The 26,823-nt window shown below is 36.7% G+C and overlaps 1 protein-coding gene across 1 annotated transcript in view; it reads left to right on the top strand.

Moving 5' to 3' along the window:
* The window catches only part of EPHA6 (EPH receptor A6), a gene marked incomplete at its 5' end in the record, with an annotated part of 762,908 nt that overhangs the window by 599,937 nt on the left and 136,148 nt on the right, over positions 1–26,823 (top strand). Inside the window, one exon of the mRNA XM_081138997.1 lies at positions 17,056–17,181. Within this exon, the coding sequence (XP_080995123.1) occupies positions 17,056–17,181 (126 nt within the window). The remainder of the gene's footprint in view (positions 1–17,055; positions 17,182–26,823) is intronic.

The raw sequence follows: 26,823 nt of genomic DNA, 5'->3' as shown, positions 1-26,823 counted from the left end.
CTTAAACACTAATTCCTTAGTTGCTCCTTTTTTCTGTTTTTTGATTTTGTTTTATGTTGCTATTTTAACATGCTTATTGGGTTATATGGCAGCCATGGTAATAGAAGACCTTAGCCAGGTAACAGAATATAATCATAATAAAGGATACTTCACATAGTCCTTAGCCTTCTGGTTCCCAGGCTTTAAGTCTTATGTATGAGATATTTTTTATTTTTGGATTCTTATGTGATGTTGTATAGCTGGCTCAGAAGAGACAAGTTTTCCTGATGTGATATCTTTCTCATTTGCCTGTTGTAGGCCTACTATGTGCCAGATACTATGCAATACATTTTTCAAATCTAGTTTTACCAATCCTAATAAACACTACAGAACTAATTATTATTTTTCCTATTTCACAAATAAGGAGATTCTTGCAAAGATGTTAAGTAAGCTGTTCAATATCACCCAGTTTGTAGGCAGCAAAGTCAGGATGCGATCCATGGCTGTCTGACTCCAAAGCTCATGTTCCTTTATGTTAGGTGAAATCTACCTTGTGTCTCCATCTTCATAAGAAAATCCATATAGGTTATATTGCACCACTATGTGTATGATACTGCCAGCTTAATTATAAGGTGAGAAAGGTTGAGTTTCTTAATAAATAATAATAACTATTTTTTAATATTTTTTTTATTTTTCAATTACAGTTGACATACAATATTATATTTGTTTCAGGTGTGTACAACATAGTTATTAAACATTTATGTAACTTACAAAGTGATCACCCCATAAGTCTAGTACCCATCTGACACCATACATAGTTATTATGATATTATTGACTGTATTCCCTATGCTGTACTCTACATCCCAGTTACTGTTTTTATAATTGGCAATTTGCACATCTTAATCCCTTCCTCTTTTTCACCCATCCCTCCAACCCCCATCCCCTGGGCAACCATCAAAATGTTCTCTGTATCTATGAGTTTTTTTCTGTTTTGGTTGGTTGGTTGGTTGGTTGGTTGGTTGGTTGGTTGGTTGGTTGGTTTTTTAGATTCTACATATAAGTGAAATCATATGGTATTTGTCTTTCTCTGTCTGACATTTCTTACTGCAACTTTTCAGTAACAACTGTGTCTATGTTGAATAACTGTGCCTCTCAAGGACTTGTTTTGGAAATTGTTGCACTATTTAAAAAGTAGAGAGTACCAATGAGATTCTTAATCTTTTTCTTACTTGCGTACAAGGAATTCAGTATGCCTTCCAAGGCCCAAAACAAGCAAGAGAAACTTAAAGGAATAAATATAAAACAGTGTGCTTTTTTCTTATATTAAGTAGAGTAAGGCTGCGATACTGGTCATCTGAAAAACACTAATGGATTTCAGTTGACCACAGGTTCAATAATAGATAGCAGTGTGATGTCGCTATTATAAAAAAACCAACTACATCTTAGGTTCCACTGATGTAAAAAAAGGACCTTTTTTAAGGGGTGAAAGACTCCTTTTATAGTCTACATCTGGTGATCAGTTCCAGATGACACATTTTGAAGATAATTGACAAAGGATTTTTCTTCCAAAAGTAGGGTAACCAGGATGGTGAGATTTTAAAACAAAGTGTCTGATAGATCAAGATACTACCCACACTGTATATTCCACAGTCAAAAATATAAGGAAAAAATGGAAGCAAAAATAATAGGTCTCTATAGGTATCATTTGTGTTGTCACATGCAGCTGTTCAGACTAATAAATGGAAGTGGCATAAAGGCAAATTTTGTGTTGATTTTGTATTAATTAGGAAAGCCTAGCAATAAATATAACTGACACACAGAGCATAGTCACAGAAATGCAAATAAAATAGTAAAAGAATCTCCAGATGTTTAGGCTCTTCTCAATTCTAAGATGCCTTGCCTGAAAAATAGCCATGATATTTTTCTTTCATTTTATTTATTAACCTATCATGTATTGTGTTCCAAGCCACTTTTACCCATCTTAATTTAAGCAACTTAGAAGAAAGCATTTATTTAATTACTTTGAGAAAGAATTATGCATTCCTCTTGGAGAAATCCATATTTCGTTACCCAATAGAGGAATGCTTTTAATAATCTATAGTAAAGGTTGAACTGATAGAGTCATTCAAATAACAAACATATATTGAGCAGCTAATAGGATGCTAATACAAATAAGGCTCAGTCTCTACTCCCAAGGAGTATGTATGTCCAGCAGAAGTGACAGAAGAGTAGAGGATTAATACCTGGGCACAATGATATGTGACAGACTAGAGAAGGAGGTTTCGAGTGAGCATGGTGGATCTATATAAACAAGATTGGGAATAAAAGAAAATCCTCTAAAGGAAGTAACACTTAAGCAGAGTCTTGAAGAATAGGTAGGAGTCAATCAACTTGGTTATAAAGATGAGGAAAGGATATATTATTAGCACAAACAGCATGTAAAACGATGCTACGGAAGTGTGAAACAGGTTAACAGGTTTACAAACCTACAAGCCTTTTCTTTTTCTGGGAGCAAGAGATGTATTAAACCAATTTTGGTAGATGTGGCCAGAGAGATTGACAAGTTGAAAAGTAACTAATAGAAAAACAGTACTATTCATTAACAAAGGATTAATATGGAAATTATATGATAAATTCCTACAGATCTTTTTTTTTTTAAATCCCATGATATAAAATGGGGCAAAAAGTATGGACAGCCAGTTTGCAAAAAAAAAATATATATATATGATGGTAGGTAAAAATCAGAAAATATATTCAATTTCACTAATATCCAGTAATATACAAATTAAAACAAAAATTAAATTACTTTTTACTTATATAACTAGTAAAAATTGAAGCAATTGATATCAGTGCTGGGGAGGGGAGAGGGAAATAAGAACATACTTGTCCTTCACTATTGGTAGGAGCATAAATTGACGCAGACTTCTGGTGGACTATGTGGAAGTCTATCCTATTTCAAAATGAACGTATTGTTTAAATGTGAAGCTCTATAACTGTGTAACTAGGTATATACACAGTACCCTAAATTGTCACAGGAAGAAAATGGTTAGATAAGTGATGTATTTGCAGAGTGAGTATTATGATGCAATTCAAGTTTAAACATGAAAAAGTAAGTTCAGAAAAAGATATATTGTATAATCTCATTTATTTTAAATATTTACTAAACAAAACTATCTATATATATATATAAACTTACATGGCATACAAAAACATCTGAGAAGACACACGTCAAAACGATAGAAGTAAGGGGCTGGGATTCGATGAATGATGAAAGAGAACTTTCATTGTTCTAAATTGTTCAAATTTTAATAAGAATATATTTTTATATTACAGCATAATTTAAATTGTAAGCGTTATTCTCAAATCCGTGGGGAGCCATTGAAAGGGCTTATAAAGGGAAATCACGTAAATGCATTCACATCTTGGTAATAGCCTTCTGCCAGCTGAATACCAGGGTATTGGAGAGAAGTTAAACTGGAGGTAAGGAAGTCAGTTAAAGTGATGGCATTCTGTTTAGAGAAAAAGTTATCATTTGGGGGGGGCGGGGAGGATTAGGGGCTGGGTGAGAAAGACGAAGGGATTGAGAAGTACAAACTGGTAGTTACAAAGTAGGCCCTGGGATGTAAAGTACAGCATAGAGAATATAGTCAATAATATTGTAATAACTATGTAGGGTGCCAGGTGAGTACTAGACTTACCGGGGGATCACTTTGTAAGTTATATAAGAATGTCTAACCACTATGCTGTGCACCTGAAACTAATATAATATTGAGGGCCAACTGTAACTGAAAAATAAAGATATGGCAATAATCCAGAGTAGAAAGTAATAGTGGACTTAAATAAGGTTGCACAATTGCAGTGAAGAGGGAAAGGAGATGACTAAGAAAAATATTACTATGTAGAATGCATAGGACACCACCTCTTGGGATAGGAGGGTGATTGTGAGAAAGAATTCTAAATGCCTCGTGCTTCAGAAGGGGGAAAGGGTAGACATGGTCATACTTCCTCCATTTAGGGACATTTCCCCTTATACTCATTGGTCAGAACTTAATCCCATAGCTTCATCTGGAAGCATAAGAAAGCCAGAGAATATAGTCTTCATTCTGGCCAGCATGTGCCCACTCAAAGTCAGGGCTTCTGAAAGTGGAAGAAGGGAAGAGATATTTATGGGCCACTGTCAGTCTCTGCCACCATGAGGTCAGATCGTGACTAGAGATTTAGGACCTTCCTACATCACCAAGTATGAACTGAGGTTGTTCCTTTAGGATACCCAGCATGTGCTGTAAGCATGTTAGTCTCCAAACGCTGTTTCAAATGGGATATTTTCAGATAATGGCGATTATGCTTAAGTTTTTTCATAAAATACACATTATAAGTCAAAGAAAAAAATCTCAGGAAAATAATGTGTTTCCTTCAAGACTGAATGTTTGAAAAAGCCTTATGCATTTATACATTTATTATATGAAATCGTGCTAAAAGTTTGGTAAATCAATACTTCATAAACACACCCACACATACACATATCAACCCACAAATTTATCTTTATGCAACCACTTTTCTTTGATCTATATATGTCATTTACCATAAAAAAAAAAACTTTTGTCTCATCTTTATTGTTTATTTCTTGACAAGCTATTCCACTATCCAGTATTTATCTTTGCCAGCACTTCTTTTCTATAAATAAAGTTAGCTAGATTATGGCTACGTCTATGCCTGAACGCAAACTTTCTGGGACTCTCTCCAGACTCATAGTTCGTGATTACAGTTAAGCAAGGATATTGTGACTTGTTTTTTCCTTTCTTGAAGATACTTCATTTCCTTAGGTCCCTGCCATTCAGTGCTGTGAAAATGTGATTTGAAGTTTAAATAGGGTTTTCTAATTAGGCCATGCTCGTTGATATTTTTCCAACCCTGTACCCAGGCTACCTTGGAGTTATATACACACAATTAAAGAACATCCAATTTGAGATCCATATGCCTTTGAGTATGAATGGGTCACTCTCAGTGATTGCGTTTGATCCAACTGCTCATTCAGCTGAAGTGAATTAAGTTTTCCAGGGCACCCGGGTGCCATTTAGTAAATTACCTCATCCAGCACACTAAATGTGCCTCACATGGGTGAATAGCTTTCTTCCAGGGAGTAGTTTCGTCACCTCAGTTCTCCACTGGCCCAACCTCGTTGATGCTAAAGGGTGATTCACATGACACAGTACTTACCCACAGCCTCAGACAAGAAGACTGCACAATGATCTGCTCCATTTAAGAGCACACATGCCAGTATTTAAAGGATAAAAGAGAGAACTATTTTGTTTGGATTTTTTATAAATCAAATATAGGCAAAAGTGCATTATTGCTCCCTAAACTCTGAAACTGTAAAATTTTGGTGGTAAATTCACCACCATATAGTAAAATTATTTGGCCCCTTAAAAATATCAATAAACAACACTGGCCAGTGTGGCTCAGTTGTTTGGGAGTCATCTGGTGCACCTAAAGGTTGCCAGTTCAGTTCCCAGTCAGGGCACATGCCCGACTTGTGGGCTTATCCTTGGTACGGGGCATGCAGGAGGCAACCGTTCTATGTTCTGCTCTCACATCGATGTTTCTCTCTCCCTCTCCCTTCTTGTCTCTCTAAAAATCAAAAACTATTCTTTAATATATATATATATATATGTCAATAAACAGGCATCTTTCTCTTAAACTAGTAAACATCTACAGAGATGAGTGTGCTTAGATAGCAATAAATTTCAATGTAAGTTATTTTTCACGTGCAAATATAAATGTTCTTTTAATTTTAATGCAACTCTGTTCTTCTCATAGATATTAACTCCAGACATTTATGGGTTCCTCTTCTGAAAACTAACATCCGGAGCATAAAATACTTTTCTGTGGTGCATTCATTTGTTAAATAATGCTTTGAAAGTGGCTGGGTGCCCAAAGAGCCCACGCAGAAATAAAATGCACTCAGACTGCTTCCAAATGTTTTCCCCTCCACATATGTCATGTCAGGAGCTGCTGTTTCTCTTACACTGTCACTACATCCAAGAATCTATAATCATTCACCACCACTAGCAGAACATTTTAGCAAACTACCCAAATTTACATCCAAGCCAATACTTAAAATGTAATAAAAAGCATGTATGTTAAGTGAACCAGTAATCTAACGATACAAGAGCCCAAAATTGTCTTAGAACTAGCTCTGAAGAATACATTAATAGCGTTTTCAACAGTGAATAACACCTGCTAGCTCCCTTTTTCTCTTTGTAAAATCCATGAGTTTCCTTCCACAATTTTCATGGAACAGGAGGTACTTGGGTCCTGTTTTGAACCCCGTCTAATGGCCTGCCAGGCAGCTAATGGTAAACAGTAGTGAAGTGGTGGCTCAGCAAGGGGCCAGAAGGTTGTCAATGGAGGTATTATTTCACATATTCTCCACAGGCCCAGTTCATGTCGCTCAAGAGCAATAAAATCAGGCTTCTTAGAGTCTGTTTCCATTTTCTCCCTTATTATCAGGAATGAGTGTTACCTCAGATTAACACCAGAAAGTTAAACTAATATAGGCCTGAAGGGTATCAAGCTTAAAAAAGAAAGTAATAGCTTCAATAAAAAATTAAAAGAAACAGTAAACTGGATAATGCCTGACTCTTTTCAAGCCCATTACACACTTACGATTTTACTTGAAAATAGAGCCCAACACACTGTTATTAGTTTGCTTTAGGCCAGCAATTTTCAACCTTTTTCATCTCATAGCACATAAACTAATTACTAAAATTCTGCAGCACACCAAAAAATATATTTTTTGCTGACCTGACCAAAAATAAGTATAATTTTGATTCATTCACATCAGACAACTATTGTTGTGTTGGCTGTTGTCATTTTTTTCTGACCATCTAAGGGAAAAGACGTCAGTGCCCCTTACTAAATAGTCAGGTATTGCATGTTTTAAAAATTCTTGCAGCACACTAGTTGACAGTTGCTGCTTTAGGCCAAGGCTGGATTTGCTGGATCATATCTAGGAGAGTGAACCCACAGAGAATTAATTCTGAGTTAGTGCTCCCCTCACAGAATATCACCTCTATTCTGTGCCTCCCTTTCCCCTTGGACTTAAATGGTTCAGATTGCTCTGCCCTCAAGATCTTCTTAAATATGTAAATGATGCAAAACCGAAAAAAAATGGAGAGGATATGTGCGGAGGTCTTGTGTCTGGCTGTTAGTGTTCATCTATCTGTTAAAGAACATGAGCTAGTGAGAGTAGCTTTTTATGCCCCAGTATTATGACTCTAATGATATTTTGACTAACTTGCTAAACCAGTTGCATGAACCTTGTCATTTCACCTCAGAAGCTGCTATCAGAACCATCAATAACGTTGTCATGAGTAAGGAAGGCACAGACAGGCTTTACAGTTCCTGTTTTTAAAAGTTACCTTCACATTTGACCCCCATAAGCAACCTACCATGCCAAGGTCTGTTGGAAATATAAAAATGAGAAACTTGTCAAGGAACTTACTACACGACTTGTCAAGAACAGAATTATACTACAAGGGAAGTGTGTTATAAGTGCAGGAGGAGGAGCCAAGTAAGGTTGGTAGTGACTTTCTGCCAGTGTTTATTATCTAAACACTGTCTTGAATCTTTGTACTCAGAACAGACTATTGCCACGTTACCAAATGGAAACTGAGGCTCAGGGAGGTGAAGTGACTTGTACACAGTCATTCAGGACACTTGGGTTTAGCAGAGTTTGAAGCAGGATCCCGCTGACTCCAGCGCCCGTGAGCCGCCGCTGGCAGCCCCGCCGCCCGCTGAGGAAGCGCGGGTGAGGCAAGATCATCCCGGGAGCGGCAGGACGGAAGGCCCCTGGCAGGGTGGCACTTGGCGGGCACTTAGAGTGGGCCGGGCTCAGGCGAGCCATTCTCACTTTGGGCTGGAAAGGAGGAACGACACATTCGAATAACAGTGAATATTCTATTATGTTTGGAGTAAAAGTGAAAAATTTTGAAATCATTCTTATACCTTGGGTTTGTGCTCAGCAGTGCGGGAGATTTTGAAAATGTTTAACTGAGGAGTGGCCTGATCTGAACAAGAAGGACTCAGGGAGGTGTCCCCTTAACTGTTTCCAGCATGCGTGGTTACAGGCGGGGACATGGAAGGAAATCTCACACACCTCCCTCAAGCAAGAAGTGGTACCGGGAAGAATGGGGGTGTGTTTGCCACCGCTGCCATCATGGTGCCACCCCAGTCATACATTTATGGTGTCAGAACTGAGGTGAAGTCACTAGGGTCTTGATTAGTTTTGTTCTCTGTTTGCTACTCTCGGTTATTTTCAAGACTAATTATGTTCCCAAATTATTTTCAAGACCAATCAAATTTCAAACTGGTAATTACTAAACCAGATTATCCTGCCATCTAGTCTCTACCACATGGATGCCAAATGAGTACCATTCTGACCTGAAAAAGCGAACAGAACTTGGAAAGCAATTGAAATATCTTAGCCTTAAATGAAAAATGCTTGGTATGCATTAACACATTTGTTTGTCTGTGGCCCTGCCAAGGTTGTTGTCAGTATCTGGAAATGAAACTAAATCCAGAACATTCTCTTTCATACTTTGTATAAGAGGCAGCAGCGATGCGATGTACCTGACAGCAGTAGCCACGCTGGCAACAAATGGCCGGACTGGTCCATGGGCAGCCTTGCCAGATCACAAACGATCAGGGGCAGACTGTCTCATGCCCACCTCCTCAAGTGAGCTGAAGGAACAAACCTCCCTTAAATAATGTGATGGATAAACCCACGGTTCATAAATATTAAATAAATAGCACACTTTGGCTGTGGAGCTGAATAGATCGAGCTCAGAAACACATTGATAAATGCCGCTTAACAGCTCCTTAGCTGACTCCTTGGCACCTGAGGTGTAAAAGCATTTTTTATGGAACATATGGCTTAAAAGTCTGGCCTCAGAAAGAAGAGGCTGGGTAGGAATCCACTGACCAAGGCGCTGTGTGGTGGCTTAGTTGGGATGGCATGCTTTTCAAGTTTAGTTCACACCTGTACCGCTTCTTACATAAAAAAAAAAGTCTAGAATTTCAGAAATTTTAGAATTTTAGTCTGTCCCTGGTTCCTAAACTGGCTCTTTATAAGCATTTAAAGTAGAAAGTCGTAAATCTCATTGAACTTTATAATTATACAGTTTTGAGAATAGGGTATTTATATTATTAAAATATACATGGTTGTTATGTTCTAACTCTGCAAAAACTCAGTCTAAAGTCAAACTGCCTTTTAACTATTCATATGAAGATAATTTTAATTCAACTCAGTAAATATTACATTGATATTTACTGGGATAGCTGTGTAGAGAAGACGTGCGTCGCTCATCTCTGCTTGTAAGGGATCACAACCTAGTGGGGAAGACACGCGTGTGAGCCAGAAGTCACCAGCTGGCAGCCCACAGGCTGAGGTCAGCTAAGAGGTGTTGTATTTTATTTCTACACTGTTCTTTTAAAACATTTGAATTCATTGTCCTTAGTCAGAACATTTATCCTTTAGTTTGACTTAATGCCTTTGTCACCAATCTGATGTACTTATTTATTGCACCTGATGGGCCCCTACAGGTTTTTGAGTTTGGTATCACAAAATTGTAAATAAATATACACTACCTATGATAGTGTTCTACCGTTATTATAGCTGCTAAGATTATCCAGGAGCACAGAGGAGGGAATAGCAAGTTCTCCCAGGTATGCCGGGCATGTTTAGACAGAGGCCAGAGACCAGAGGGCCTTCCAGGCAGGAGAAATATCATGGAGGCTTGGAGGCATGAAATGGTAGGTCAAGTTTAGAAAGTTAAGATGGGGAAGGAGGGGCAATATTTATTCCTCACTTATTGAACACTACTGTCAGCCACTGATAACACGCTTCCTATATGATCCACAATAATATGTGATATGTATAGTAGTAACTCCATTTTTTAAATAAAAAACTGAGTGTCAGAATAGGTAAATAAATTATCCAAGATTAATGAGCCAGTGGATGGTAGAGTCTGAATTCAAAGTTCTGCCTGGCCTTAAGCCCAGGCATTTTCACTGTTAACCCTGATGGATGTATTAGCAGATTGCCAATTTTCTCAGGACACTTTTTTTGGTAGTTAAGATTCCAAGTCCCACTGAATCTAAAGATAGGTAAGACCACTGGACATAGCCCACACTGGGAGAAATAGAGGTTGAATTCAATGCAGCAAATGAAATAAAAATTATGTGTAAAAAAAATTCTAGAGCTAAAAGGAAATTTAGGGAAGTTCTAGTCCAAGTTCATCATTTCACAGGTGAGGAAACTCAGACATTTGAAATAGTTGCTTTAAAAATGTCAAAGAGCCTCTATTTTAAATATAAATTCAAATATATTTTTCGATAAATGTTTTATTCTTAATCAGTTTCAAAATATTTTAATTCTCTTTGTTAATGCTCTGGTTTTAAAAAATAATTTAGAACAACCATAATTTTATTATGCCTCTACAAGTTTAAAAATAACTCAGGCAAAGCTGAAAATTTCTTTTTAGCACTGAGAAATAACTCATAAAATGTATCCATGAAACTGTTCTTTTTACTTCAATACTTTTATTACAACCTACTGAACAACAACAGGATAAGAAATCTATAAAATTCATATTGCAGTGACCTGAAGGATCAAAAAAAAATCAAAATCAAAACAGTGATGGTACCATGATCTTTCTTTGTGTTTGGTGCTTGAAGAATGTGCCTTGAGATTAGCTGTGCCGGTAGTTAAGGAGGAAAATACTAATTTAATTGTAGGCATATTTTAATTTATAAGAATTTAGGAAATGAACAAAATTATGTAACTGCATCTTTGGCTTAGACTGGTTAGAATCATTTCCTGAAAATGATAGTGTCGTATCAAAAATTGTTTGATTTCCTATTTTTGTACTGGAAATGCATATCGTGGGACCAGGTTAAAAAAAATAGGTGCTTAATAAATATTTACTGAATAAATGAAAATGTCCATGAATGACTAAAAGGATAAATGAGTTATTCATGAGTAGAATAGTCTCTTTCACATTCCAAGCCTAATAGAAAATTAGCTGTCTTCTAGTCATTAGAAAGTGGCTATTGGTCTAGGAAGCATTTGAACACGCAGAGCACTTCCTTAGATCCTACTGAAATACTTGGTTAAGGAGCAATTTGGCACCTTTCATTTAATCATTTATTTACTCACTTATTCAACTTGCATTTATTGAAACCCTACTCTGGGCATGTTCTGACCAAGTTAGAAGAGACCATGTTAGGCTTCCAGCTGGCCCACCTCATCTACCACAATGGGGCAGGAGTGGCTTAGTTTCTCCTAGACTGCCAGGCTATTATGTCAAGAGGCCCAAAGGGAGGTCTCCATGGAGTAAAACGTGCATTCTCCCAATGCCTTACATGAAAATGGCTCTTCTTACTGTTGTTGGTCTTCCTCTCTGGTGATGTAGCTGTTAGAGTCTGAGGCTTCATCCGCCAGCATAGAAAACTAGGAAGCATATGCTCAAACAAATATAATGGGATTATGGTTTTCTTCCCTCAGTGGAGGAACAAATATAGAAGAGAGAGACACCAAGGAGAGAAAACATGAGATACACAGGAATGGAGGGAAACACACAGTCTGACAAAGAAAGGACAAGTGAAATTAATAGGTAGATAGATCAACTGGTAGAGAAAGAGATGGAAAGGTAGAAAATCTTTGAAGGTTCAGAAATGAACATTCCTGGGGGGAAACAGCCCTTGGCATAGCATTTGGTTTAACAGACTGTTTTCATTGAACTTTGAAGTTACTCATACTGTAGCTCAGAAGTACCACTATTAACCTAAACCACACAGTTATGGAGTGGCTACTATGTACCAGTTACAGAACTCAATGTGGATACTTAAGAATGAAGAAAGGATCTCCCCACTGAATGCATACGTGCTCAATTCTCAGCTTTTCAAATTTTTGGCCATGCCCCCATAGTAAACATTTTGAGCCAAACTCTCTACTATATAAATACTAATTTTTTATGTCATATATATCTTCTGTCTTACTGTACTATATTTTTGTACTTATTATAAAACACAAATATAAAATACAAGTAATTAAATTAAAATATTTTGAATATTAGTTTTATGTATTAGTGCAAAATGTATTAATATAGTGTCTGATTGTAAGTTCAGTTTGTTTCAATACTTGACTTCAAATAATATATACACCACACACAGGCATAATATGCATGAAATGCTACATATGTAGGGCCTGGTTAGTTATGATATTAGTGTAAATCCATATTTTTTAATACTGTTCACAATTACTTTTTGTGATCTCTTTTTAGATCAGACTAGATCATCCTCGCACTTCATATTGTAGTTGACAAAGAACTCATTATAGGAGTTGAAGACATGGAATTTCCATATTTTATGTGCTTGCTTGGGCCTTTATTACAAATTTTCTAATTATATCCACTACATAAGGAACAACATGGTCTTCTAGAATCACTGCCTTGTGTCAGACGAAATCAAGGCTCTGTCCTAAATGTTCAAGCCCTTGAAATAAATTTACTTCATGAATACTTTGGCATCTTTCTCACCATTTTATTGTTTAAGCACATGGTCTACAATATTCTTTGATCACACACCTCTAACAGTAAAAATTTTGCACACCCTCCACGGAAGTATTATGAGTATTATAATTTATTTAATATACATGTGTGCATGTATTTTAAGTTTTCAATTCTAAATTGTTTGTCTTTAATTAAGCCTGTGTATTCTGTGTCCTCATGTAGATCAAAATGAGTATCTGCAAAAATACAACCTAATGGGAACAACAGGAAAGAGTCATATCTTGAAAGTTCATATTATAGGGATATTGCTCTTATTAAACTTTTTTGCATCATAATTAAATTATTGATATGGCATCTTCAAAGAAGGGATTTCTTCTGTTAGGGATTTGTGTGCTTACACGAGGGGGATAGTTCTGCATTAGAAAATCTGATCAATCTTTATCTCAATTTTTCACCTAAATAGGTGGAGTTTTTTAAATTACCACTATTTAATAATATTATCTTATACTTATGATCTTTTACTTTCATTTAATTCTCACAAAGAGTCCCATGCGGTAGGGTCAGTTGTTATTTTCATTTTATAGATGAGGAAATTGAGGCACAAGGTCACAGTTTGTCTTCTTTACACAAATCCTTAATATCTAATTTCCAGTGTAAAGTTATTTCAGGGAGATTGCTGCAATATCAAATTTAAAATGGAATTTTGTTTCATTAAGTTTAAGTGTTAAATATATTTTATTATAATTCTTTGAAAACTGGTTACAGGCCAGATTATTTTCAGGTAATCTAAGTAATCAATATCCTCCACTAATTGGTCAAGCCAGATGTGAGAGGACGGCCCATATCAATTTCTGCTTTTTTCACATGGTGGTCTCTTGATATGACCTATTGACTAGCAATTTTTTTTAATATATTCTTTACTCTTGTACAATGTTTCTCAGTAGGTGCTACTAGCATTTTGAGAGAGAATTCTCCTTTGTGCAAGTGGTATACCACTTTTTGCAATGCCTTTAGCATCCATCCTGACCCTTACCCACTGAACAGCAGTAATATCTTTCCCCACTCACAATCTGTAATGCTCCCGAAGGGGCATGAGAGCCACTGAGCTAATGAAAGACAGACAAATCACTGACCCATGCAGCCAGTGACTTGCATCAACTTACCTTACACCACTAGTTAATAGTGTCTGTTGTCCATCTGATATCTGTAACTTTGAAATTTTATCATAGTAGGATTGCCAGATTTAGCAAATAAAAATTCAGGATACCCAGTTATCTGGGAACTCTATATTAAAAACAATGCAATTAATGTCACATTCTGGTCTCTCTTTAACCCACCAACTCAGAATCAGTAGCAAACTGGAAACTCAAGTATTTGAGATTTAGAAAAATTTGTTAAGTGACACATCTTATATTTCAAGCTTGTAATGGCTAAAGGAATACTCTCATCACATAAAAATCTAATTTATATTAGCAAACAATTACTCTACTGAATGTAACTAAAAACAAAATACTCATGAAAATTTACATTTCTCCTGCTATAGATATTAGACATTGTATATTCTTCAGCTACAGTATAATTACTTAAGAAAAAAACCAAAGAGAGTCAGCAACTTAAGCAATAGGGCAAACCAGACTCAAATTATTTCATATCCAGTCTGAAAAGGTTCATGAACTTAATTTCTTGTGGAATAAGAGATAAGGGAATTATAACAAAGAATAATTTCAGTTTTCCTGACTGAATTGTGAAAACTCGGCGCTGTAGTGTTTCATACAATCTCTATTGACATGACTGACCTTGAGAAAAATGATAAGGCATTATTATCACATAACATGATATCTCAACTGAATATGTACTCATGTGCACTAGTCTTTCTGTTTCTTTGTTTGTTTGTTTTAGATATTTTTTAAAAAGTGACAGTTCCTTAAGGAAGATAGGCCACAATGAATGAAAGATCTTTTAACCCATAGTAAAGAAACATAGCAAAACTATTATGAATGATGCAGCGAGTTTTTTTCTGAAAATGAAAGCTGCTATTAAATATGACAGGCTGTCACAACTAAAAAAAAACAAGTCAGCAATGTAATCATAGCAATAGCATTATATTTGTATTTAGTTTCTTTCAAGGAGTTAAAATAATGGAAATCTTTTCTAAGTTAACAGTTTAGAATAATGTTGGCAAAAATAGCAAAAACTCAGATTTAAAAAATCTCTAAATGTGAAGCATATTAGCATTATTTAGAGTCCCTGCTCTCCATGCTTTTGTTTTTCTCCAAATTTCCTTTAAGATAATTACATTTATATCCCTTTTGGTTTCCTGTGCATGATTATATTATTCTTTTTCTTTGTGATTTAGTATTTTTAACCAGGCTTCCTATTACTTGGCTTCAATAAATCCATAATCAGCTAAAATTGGATTATTTTTGCTTTTCACAGCCTCTAATAAAACCTGGATTTCCTGTAATTATTCTCCCTGTTGTAAAATCACCATTTCTTTTGTGACTTTAAATAAGGACGCTGTATAAATGTGTGATACAATTATCTCCACCTGGTGCTCAGTGAAGTTCCTTCATTATGAGCATTTTCCCAGACAGTGACGAAGCGTTGCACATGGACACGTATTAACTTTGTGCTCAGTGATAAATATCCCATCAGTAACAAAGGAGAAATTCGTTTCCCTATTGGTGGAAAGTTAACCCGGAGCAATTTCTTGCCTGCTGCTTGGCACCTTGGCCGCACCTCTTAACGTTCAAGGGGCTCCAGCCCTGCTGTACAATTTTACTAAAAACCCAGTGAAATCAACCCCAAAACCAGTTTATTCACAGCACATGATTTTCTTTCAGTGGTTTCTTTTTTTAAAGAAATATATCTTTTCTTGATTTCAGAGAGAGGAAGGGAGAGAAAGAGTTGAAACATCAGTGATGAGAGAGTCATTGATCAGCTGCCTCCTACTCACCCCCGACTGGGGATCGAGCCCGCAACCCGGGCCTGTGCCCTGACCGGGAACCAAACCGCGATCTCCTGGATCCTAGGTCGGTGCTCAAGCACTGAGCCACGCCCAGCCGGGTTTTCAGTGGTTTCTTTAACCCAGTGTACAGTGCATAGTACTCACCCATTAAAACATACTTGGTAACTTTGCTCTTTCCTAAAAATATCTAAGAAACGCTAGCCTTTTTTTAGTAACAAGTTTCTTCATAGAAGCAAGATATACAGAGCATGGTATATTAGGTCCCTTTAATATTGGTCAAAGTTCAAAGAAGCCTCAAATTTTAACTTATTTTAGGTGAAAAATGTGTGTCAAGAAACAGAGTGAAGGCTCTTAAAAACAAAGGACTTGCTAAATCTGAGTGTGGGAGGAGAGATCGTAGGTCTCTACATATGAAAACTGCTGGACCTGGTGGTGTTTCGTAGGCCCAAATGAGATGCATTTCTCACAACAACCAGGGTAACTGGTGTTTAGGGTATTATTTTGATTTAAACTTAGATATACCATATCTTACCAGTGCTCCCCATGCACTGGTACTGCATATATATTAAATTTTATTCCAAATGACTTTAGCAGCTTTAAGGTCACTGAAACACCAAAATAATAAGCCCTCTACGATTCCAAAGTGCAGGGTTTCTCATTCATATTCAGACCAGAGCAATCTCCCAAACAGGAAGTGGCTCCTTATTTATCGTGGAAATAAATATAGTTCCACTATAGTGGAAACTTTGTGTCCTGGGAGTCTGTCAGTGACCTGATAGCACTTCCTCTCTACAACAGGCCTCAATTTGCTGGTCTATAAGATGAGAATTTTTTGACCAGATGATCTCTAAAGTCCTACTTTGCTCTGACATTCCTTTATTCTATGATTCATTATATAATTTTATGGGTAAATTTCCAAGTAGTTGACCTTTTTTTCTCTTCATAATTGCCTTCTTATAAATGGAAAAGCATATGGGTTCTACCTTTGCAAACTCTGATGTCTTGTCTGAAATAGAAAAGTGTAGCATATTAAGAGTGGTATATGTTGTTTTTCTTCCCACTCTTTCAAAAACGTGTAATTACTGTAAAGTACAAAAGTTTTCCTCATTTGAAACACTGATTCTAACAAACCTGAAGTAAAGCACTGTTCCTTCTGGTGCAGCACAGACCTCAGACACTATTGTGACTATTTCTGCATGTCTGTAAATCACGTGGACATGAATTCTGCAAACAGACAATGTCAATACCATGCATTTATATCCCCTTTGTCAAATGTAGGTTTGGAGACTTTATCTTAGCATTCTGATGCTTCTAAACACTTCTTAATTGTAACTAGTTAAAGTAGTTTTCTTTTTAAAGAACTAGGTTGATTTTTTAAATTTATGAATAAGAATATTTTCCATTCCTTTGAATTTCATAGCTTCCTCGTATGGTTTGATGTCTTTGTTGATTATAGGTTTTATTCCACTTAAATGATCAACAACTTTTCCACAAAGAAGACTTTGATTAATGTCAATTTTTTAATCTCTTAAAAGGATCCTTCCCGGCCATTGGGATGGAGACGTTCTGCCCCAGCTTCCTGAGGGCAGGGTTTTTAAGTAGCATCCAGGCTCCGAATCCAGTGCCAGGGGGAGGATCGCTGCCCCCCAGGATTCCTGCTGGTAGGTATTTCAGGTGAAATTTTCTGTCGCCATATGCAACAGTAGGACTGTGGTCACACTTGATAGGTCCACCATACAAAAATAAGTATTTCTAAAGAACATTGTTGAAAGAAATGCAAGTGACTATCATAAATGCACGAACCACATTTATGATACCCAATGCTGGGAAAATGGTATAAAGGAAGCGGAAGGGAGGGCTGTAACCGGAGCGCCCAGTTAGCAGAGTGCCGCCTCTTCTTTAGGGGAAATTTTTACGTAAATAAAAACTACAGCTTCAGCTCCCAAATGTGTAACTCTAGAATAAAACAAGGATGGACTTACTCTGCTTTGCCATTTGGAATAGGCTAGAAAAGAGAATTAAATACTGACTGTTATTAACAGAAAAAGTAATTCCATACCTGGTGAGTTTATAGAGATTTAACTAAAATTCCATTTCACTAAAGAAAAACAATTTGAGGAAAAGCCAGAAAGTTAACAAAATTGAAATTTTTGAGAAAGAAAATTAATGTGCACTTCTGCCTACAAATAACAAGCTGATCAAAGCCATATTCTATCAATGAGAGAAACAAACTATTGGATATTGAACATTTTAAAATGCAGTTTTAAAGTTTAGTAAATCAAAGTTTAGTGTGGATTATCCATTATTATAATCGCAAACTGTGTTTCCTCTGTCATTTTGTAAAATATCCAGCTGCCTTCTTCCCTTGTTCCTGAAGGATGCAATCCACCTTTATATTTTATATGTGTCTTAACAAAATAGCATTAGGATGTTGATTCTTGGAGTTTTTTAATCATAATTCTTGTCTTTTTATCATAATTAATAATTATGCTACAAATTATGATGATGACCATATGTATTCAAGAGGCTGGCCCAGCCAGCAATATACTGGGAACATTTTAAAAGACTGGGAAATCCAACAAAAACAAAATCCCAACATGCATATTTCTTGCATTTCTTAGCAAAATTATACCAACAAAGCCCAAGATTATTATATTGCCATTTTTCTTTTGCCTTTTAATTACACTTGCCTACTTAATTAAAACATACAAAGACTAACAAGCTATAAACATGCTCTGATGTCTTTTGGTTTTATCACTGGATATTTACTGATGTGGTTGGATACTTTGTGACCAGAAATGCCATACTGATAGAGTAAGAACCAAAAAAATTATGTGAATTCAAAATTAGCATTTTAGTTCTGATGAGCGTGCCACCTTTTTCTCTCCCTAAAAACAAAAAGGCTATCAGTTGCACAGGAATGTTCTTGTTGTTGTTGCAAATATAGAAATGTAACTTTCATAAATATTCTTAGTATCTCAGTGATTGGAATTAGGAGATGAAGTAATAATTTGTATTTTAATGGCTTAATTCTTAACTCAATGACAGCTCTTGGTGGATATAGGTATGTTTGGCAGAAATGACATAACAAAGTTCAGTAGTGACTTAAATTATCCAACATCACTGATGAAAAGTAAATAAATAACCCTTGTATAGCCAGTGAGGATGACAGAAGCAAGACGAGGTTTCTGTAGCACATACACAGAACCAACTTTCCAGAGAGGAGCCTAAGAGAACGATCTAGCATTTCTGTTCTTTTAGGCTTTAAGCCAAATTTGCCTCTAGCTTTCATAGGAGAGAAAACTCAGTTCAGTTTTTCATGACTTAAATATAAATCAGGTGTAACAAAATTGCTTCATAAAAAGTTTATAGATCTAAACTTGTTTCTGTTCCCTCAAACAAATTTGCTCAACTCACTTCTCCTAGCTTCTGTAACTCTGATAAGTGATCCTTGTACACTGTCTCTGCTACTTTCCAGCAGTGGCTGCTGTGATTTCCAAGGTAATTTCCTTCCTCTTCCATTTAACTATAGCTTATTTCCCAAGAATTTTCATTATAATTTTGTGTAAAGAAGAATGAAGCTGCTATCATTAGTTTTTATTGTTTCATTTAAAAAAAAAAACAAAAAAAAACTAAAGTATCTCTTTGCCACACAATAGCTGAACTGATGACCCTTGAAGTCCCTATGCGGGCAGGGAGCAGTTCCTCCCTTGACCTAAACCATGGCACTGTAAAAGGTTGGCCAAGGGTTGATGTCCTCTGGGCAGTAATTAATTTGCTTTCTACCAATTGACAGCACTTTGAGGGTCCGTGAAGACTTGCTGTGTCCTTCAAAGAATCACAAAACCTGTCCTGATGATGATGCCAATTAAGTTTCTCAGTCACTTATGTTAATCAGATTTAAATGAGATACATGTCTTCTATAAACTCGTTTCTTTGCATTCATGTCACACTGTGCTACCAAGGAGCGCTATTTTACAGCACTTAACTTATTTTTACATTAACTTCAATAATAGAATTATTGAATCATGAGACCCAGAAAGCAGACAAGTCTGAAATTAGTATTTATGTAACAATTGTCAGTTATCTACGTTGTTTACATTTGCCCCTCTATATCCAAGGGTTTCCCATCCATGAATTCAACTAACCACAGATGGAAAGTATTCAAGAAAAAAAATCTCAGAAAGTTCCAAAAAGCAAAACTTGAATTTGTCACACACCAACCACTATGCTGAATTCGTGCAAATGAAGTTATGTGCAGGCCTAGCCTGCTGTAGCCCATGTGGTATATATAGGTTAGATACAAATGCAACCCATTTTATATCAGGGACTTGAGCATCCTTGGATTTTGGTATCCTGGCTGGGGGGGGACTAGAATTAATCCAGTGTGTATACCAAGGGATGGCTGTTTATAAACTTTCTCATTTCTAGAAAGGTCTAGTAAAGGTTTATTAATCTTAGTTTCAAACACCAGGAAGTAACTGGCTGAAAGTTGAATAGCAAGTATATTCATATATTTAATGCAGTGTCTTCCATATAGTAGTCACCCAATGAAGTATGAAAATCACAGGAGAGAAAAAGAGAGGAGAGCGAAGGTAGGAAGAGAGGGGAGAAGAGAGGAGAGAAGACAAGGAGATGGGGAAAGAAAGGAGTTAGAATGACATAACCGAATTTATATTCTTTAATATCAAAGCCTTTCCCATTGTGTTCCTTCCTATTCAAATTCCACTCCTTGAAAAGAATGGATGTGCCTATTCCAAACATGTTATTGGGCATGTACTCTAAAATGATAATAAGCTTGCTCTCTTTGCTATATCTAGTTATTTTTTTAAATTTAATTCGGTAGTCAAAGAGTACTTGGAAGTGGGATAGAACATTTTACACAGGGTCTTAGACTAGTAGCTCACCTTATGACAGACTGCCTCTACCAGAGCCTTTTATATTATTGAGGGTTTCACGTGCTTAACATACATAAATGAAAGCATGGTAATGAAGTCATAGAGAAATAAAACTATGCAGTGACAATAATGGAGTAACATGGAGGTTTCACGGATTTGGTTTTCTCTGTTACTTCACAATAACCGTCTGACATCAAGTGGTATCTTAAATTTATGTAAAATCCAAATATCACTATGTGTCTTAAAAACAAAACTTACTTATAAAATGTAAAGGAGTATTTATTATCTGATGATTACTTAGAAAATAATACCCCAGGTTGAGTAGGATTTGGATCAACACAATTCTAGCTTGCATTTTTCTGTCAGTTGTCTGTCACTTGCAGGAGACTGGAAAATAATGTTTTTCACTAATGAAGTAACTCATACATATATATAGATAGATTAGATTCTAGGCCAAACCAAAATGTATGCCTTAAACTAACAAGCTTTGCCGATTGTAAGTGAAGCCTATGAAAGAGGAAATGATGAAAACACGCCGCATGTGGGATTTAGAAATGGATAGATGCTGGAAAAAGAAAGTCCATGTCGAAGGTCTCCCTAAGGCTTCCTTTGTGGTTAATCTTGGAGACTCTAGTTACTGAGGAAACACCACGTCAGTCTGCCTGCCTGTGCTCTAAATACAGGGCGATACATATGACTCCCCTTTTGACGTTTTTCCCGGAGCTGCTTCTCGTTGCACGACGTGTTAGGTGACTGTCAGCACCTGAGATGCAGCAGGATGGAGCCAGTGGTTGTCTTCCCCTCATTGACTCCTGTGCCTCTGAATCAAATCACAGCAGGAATGTGAACACGTGGGGCTCAAAAACGAGATTGTCATCATTAATAACGAAGTTTAGTATCATTTCTTTCTTTACCCTTTGGAAAGAGATTTGGATGAGCCGTCAACTCGAATAGCCAGACCCTCTCATACCATCATCCCTGTGCCCTGCCTGGCAGCCTTAGGAAGGGAGTCCGCAGTCCACTTCGCTATAAACCAGTAGCAGATCCATCCTAATCCATCCTAATCCATTTCTACAGCAAAGGTCCCCAGTGCTGAGCCAGTACTAAAATGCCTTCAAAGTCCATTAACAACGATTAGCAATACTTCCTTTTTTACAGTTCATGTGAAATCCCATCTCTGTGGAGTCAGAGCAAGTATTGCATGCGTTCTTCTTGAGTCAAGGAAAAGTTTTTATTCGGAAGGCATATCATTTAGATGTTAGAAATAAGCTGGGAATGACAAATAGGGTTGGAGCTGCAGAGAATCTAGGATCTCGTGACTGTGGTATTATCAGGTTTCGATGCAGAAAAGCAGTCACACGAATATGTAAGACTAGGTGGCAGACTTCGGAGGAATGTACAATGAGTTAAGGAAAATTGGCATGGACTCGGTATGTCGAGGGAAATCAACAGTGGAAAAGTGTATACCTTTTAAATACAATCAAGTACAGAAAAATCGAGGCAAACCATTTTATTTCTTCATATGTTCAGGCATTCTAGAGAAAGTAACCTTGTGTTGGGTTCACAATTTGACATTTCAAAATTAGTCACTTTTGACAAGACAATTTCTGGTGACTGTAGCTCTGCTGAGGAGGGTTATTCTTTTTATATTTTTTGTAGTATTTATGACAATTTACCTATTTTATCTTTGACAAAATGTTGTTCCAATAAATATACATAAAAGATAAGAGACAGTGGTTTACTTTTTTTAGTAAGAAATCTTCAGGGGGAACACAATCTTCTTTGATTGAAAGGTATATGTTTTGCACATTTCTGCAGTTGAGAATGTTGCCAATTGCCCGAATGAGGTGAATGTGAATGAGTGAGTGTTTGCATGTACCTACTTAAAGCAGAAGCTAACTGTAAAAGGAATAGGAAAACTGGATTAAACTTGCAAAGTAAAATCCTCAGTAAGTGACTCAAAATGTAAACTGTGGTAAAAAGAAATACCTTCATCTGGATTCCTAACTCCTGATTTCCTAATTCCTTGTCATTTGTGTGGTGTCAAGACCCAATAGGTCCTTCAGTACCCACCGGCCACTTATCCCCTAGAGAACTCTCCTTTTCGAAAGTTTGTGCAGCCACAGGCTTCAGAAGGAAACCCTGAAGAACTGCAATGACTAGAAACTAGATTGGGGACCTGGGGCAGGACTGGGCAGGAGACCAAGATTGTTCTATTTCAGGACTCAGCAGAGACTAGAGAAGAGAGGGCCACCGATGCTGACAAAGAGAACACACCAGCCAACAGAAGCACAAGGAAGGTGACAGGAGTGTATTTAGTCATACACCCATAAGCCACCCCTTTAAAATATTTGCAACACTGTTAGTTACAGGTTAGACAGTCATTTAAGAACACATCGGAGGGTATATTGATAGCTTCTAAAACCAGCACAAGAGGGGCTAGCCAGGTCGTGTCAAGGTTGCACTCAATCTCTATGGCTTAAAGTCAGTGAGTTTATAGTCCAGAAAGATTATACAGCATCCTTTGGTTCTTTGCCTTACTTGAGGAGAAATACAAAGGTTAGAAAATGACTTAAGACAACTTGAAGATACCACTTGGAGTAAGAAAAATCAGGATGGGAACATCTACAGAATTGAAGGTATAATTTGAACCTTCAAATAACATTCAGTTCATAAAAATTGTATTGCAGAGTTTTATGAGTTTAAGCACTCCTCTGGACAGATGGCCCTGATGTTGGAGTACAGGTCATGAAGTCAGATTCCTTACGGATTATGCTTTCTTTCTTGGCCAAAAATAACATAGACTCTTCCCCTGAGAAAATGGATATGAAAAAAGACATGAAAAATCTTAAAAGAGTCTTTGAGTAACCTCCCAATTTTTACTAGTTCTTTTTGGTTCTCTATCACCAGATTCTTTAAGCAGTTTGGCCTCTGACCTCAGCCGTGACTTCTTATTGGCATAAATGCTTCTTTTCTCTTATTGTCATATGACTCTTTTCTAAATGTTTGCATAGAAACAGGAGGTTTCTGGAACCCTGAAATCCATAATTGAAGACTCTGAAGTTCTTAAAAAGTCAATGTTCTACATATAAAATTATATTTAACTGACATAGTGAGAAGCAGCATCTTTATGTAAGGCCAAGAGTGCATTAAAAAGAAAAAGTATACAGAGCTACAGGATGCATTTGATATCAAAGTCTGGAACATTTACAAAGAGAATTTCTTTTTTTTTTTTTTTTACTGCCAAAAAGACATGAAAAATCTTAAAAGAGCCTTTGAGTGATCTCCCAATGTTTTCTAGCTCTTTTTACTTCTCTATTTTCAGATTCTTTAAATAGTTTTAGCCTTTGACCTTAGTTATGCCTTCTTACTAGTACAAGTGCTTCTTTTATCTTACTATCATTTGAATAAGCTTGAATCTTAAAAATCTGGATCTTATGTATATAATTCCTTAAATTCTCAGTTGAGAACATAACCTATCCCCTAGAGTTCTTCTTGCTTTATCATAAATTGTGCCATCTATTTTGGTCCTATTCAAAGAAACTACCAATGCTTTCAAAAGATTCACCCAAGAATGTTTTTCTCACAAAAAAAATATTCTGAAAAGCTTTACACGGCTTGCTAAATTAGCTGGGTTTCCACGTGAATCAGTGTTTAATCTTTGTGTCATTGGGTTTTCACTTTAATTGGAAACATGACAAGAAACAGCTGCTCCAATGCCTCTTCCCCTTCGGAGAACCACACTGATTCCCACAGGGCAGCACTCGTGCCCTTGCGAGCCGCTGGGCCACTTAAGAACATGCGTAAGGTGGGGCTAGACCAGCCCTGCTACAGAAGGCGTCTCATCTCAGCATTCATTCTTTTACTTTATAGGACAAAGCACAGTGGAAGTTGCCCTGTGGCACAATGTTGGCTTTTCATAGTTCTGTTCACAGAGGTATTACAGGGAGTGTATTTAGCAAAATTGAATTAAAAAATAAAAATTAAACCTCTTTCAAGAGTTGCAGAAAACATTTAAAAATAACATTTTCCATGGAAGGAAAAAAAGGAAAATGGTTAGTAGTTTAATTTATGTCATATATATAATTTATGTAACAAATGTTTTCTTCGTTATAATTAAAGTCTCGCCATAAATAACCCCTGTCGTTAATGTACATTCAATATATCCTGTCTAGAGTTTTTTATTTTTAAATTTTCTTTTGATTAGTGAATGATACAAAACACCTAAAAGTTGAATATTTTATCATTTCTGTAACTATAAGACACTTTTTTAAAAATTTATCTTTATTGTTGAAAGTATTACAGAATTCCCCCTTGCTTTTCCTGCACTGATCCCCTCCACCACCACCCCCCTCCCCCACCCCCTGCACACCCCCAGGCCTTCTCCACACTATTGTCTGTGTCCGTGGGACCATAAGACACTTTTTTTTTTTAATCCTCACCGGGAGATATTTTTTCCATTGCTTTTCAGAGTGAGTGGAAGGGAGAGAGAGAGAGGGAGAGAGAGAGAGAAACATTGATGTGAGAGACACATCAGTTGGTTGCTTCCCACACTCGCCCCAACCCCAACGGGGGCCAGGGATCCAGCCTGAAACCAAAGTACGTGCCCTTAACTGGGAATCAAATCCGAGACCCTTTGGTCCCTGGGCCAATGCTCTAACCACTGAGGCACTGGCCAGGGCCATAAGACACTTTTGAAGCTAAAAGCACAGAGCATTTGAAACACTTTTGGAAAGTGATGATACTTTTACTTTCTCCAAAGGTTTCAGAACTCTTCTTAAATATTCAGGATGTGGGCCTTGGCCAGGTGGCTCAGTTGGTTAGAGCTGTGTCCTGGGACAACAAGCTTGCGGGTTTGAGACTGATCAGGGCACATACAACAACCAACCAATGAATGCACAGATTGATGTTTCTCTCTCTCTCTCTGAAAATTAATTTTTTTTAAAAATTAGGATATTTTAATAGTTTTTCTAGTGTCTTTTCCAGAGGTTTTACAGAAACATATCACATACTACTTCTGAATGTTCTCATGTGTGCCTTTTACAACTGAAATTTCAACTGGTAAATTCTGTCCTTTTAATCCATATATAAATATTAAGAAAATTTAAAATAAATTGATTTGTAAAGGAAACTTAAAATCATTATCATAAGCTGATGCTGAGAGATGGGGGAAGCAAATTTCCTTAGCACATATTTCCTGTTTATGGAGAATACTATAGGGTTTTATGGATCTTTAAGATCCTAGAACTTCCCAAGGACAAAACATATCTGGGAGCAGCACCATGCCCAGTCCATAATGCCTTTCCAGGATGCATTTTTAAGTTGAGGCAGTGAGATGTAGGGTAATACTTCATGTTCTCCAGATTACTAATGGAGACCCAAGCATTACTTGGGGGATAGCAAGTTGGCCAAGCACTCAGACTCAAGCCAGAGCGCCTGGGTTCAAGCCCCCGCTCTGCCCACTGCCCACTGTGTGTCTGGACAAGTTGTTTGAACGCTCAGTACATCGGCAATCTTATCTGTTAAATTGAACTAGTAATTATACTCACCACGGGGTGGTATGAGAACTAAATGAGTTAGAACCGAGCCTAGCACATTGAAGAACTTGGTTTTTTAAAGTCAGTTATTATTACGCCTATGCTGATTTAAATGTTTCTATTTTTAAATTATCTACACAAAAGGTTTTCACAGGAAGAAATCAGGAACAAAGGCAGCCTAAAATTATTTATTTGACACAAGTTTAACTTGGTTTTGAACTTAGATATGGTATAGTTTTTCAAGTCCTGAGAAGTCTCTGATGTGTTTTGTTCACTATCACCTAATGGTGATTAAACTATCGATTATTACATATAAATCAATTATATCTTCTATAATAATTGGGAAGCAAAAAGTCATAAATCAAATAATTTTAAAATGTTTTTAATTTTATCATTATCATTTTATTACTTTTATAAATATAGATGTAATACAAAATCAAGAAAGACATTTTTTAAAATGCGTATGTTATTTAGAATTTTGCAGTGTGGTTAGTGTCTTATAGTCAAGACACATTCTAACAGGAGTCATCTTTGGCAATGACTGTCTTTGTCAGTGAGACACTTCTAATTAAGAAGAAATCTTTAGCCCAGATGGTATTTTCAGTAGAAAGAAAGACAGTACTGAGTATTACTGCAGCAGTGGATGCAGAGGGTATGCCACTGCTGTCTGGAACTGGCAGGAAAATTGCTTTTCTTTACCCTCACACCTTCTATTTGCTCTAGAACAAATCTAGATTAAGAAGCGCTAGCGCTTTCATAAAGCAGATCACTCCTCTCAATTCCTGCTCAGCTGTTTTATCACCAAATAAAATAATTTATTCTTCAGCATTTCTCCAAGGACATTGGAATAACCTCTAAATTTAAAAAA

The sequence above is a fragment of the Miniopterus schreibersii genome, assembly GCF_964146895.1.
Source record: "Miniopterus schreibersii genome assembly, chromosome: 5".
In the NCBI taxonomy this organism is placed as follows: domain Eukaryota; kingdom Metazoa; phylum Chordata; class Mammalia; order Chiroptera; family Miniopteridae; genus Miniopterus; species Miniopterus schreibersii.
Note: the sequence above shows the minus strand (reverse complement) of the source record. Positions and strands in the feature narration are given on the sequence as shown.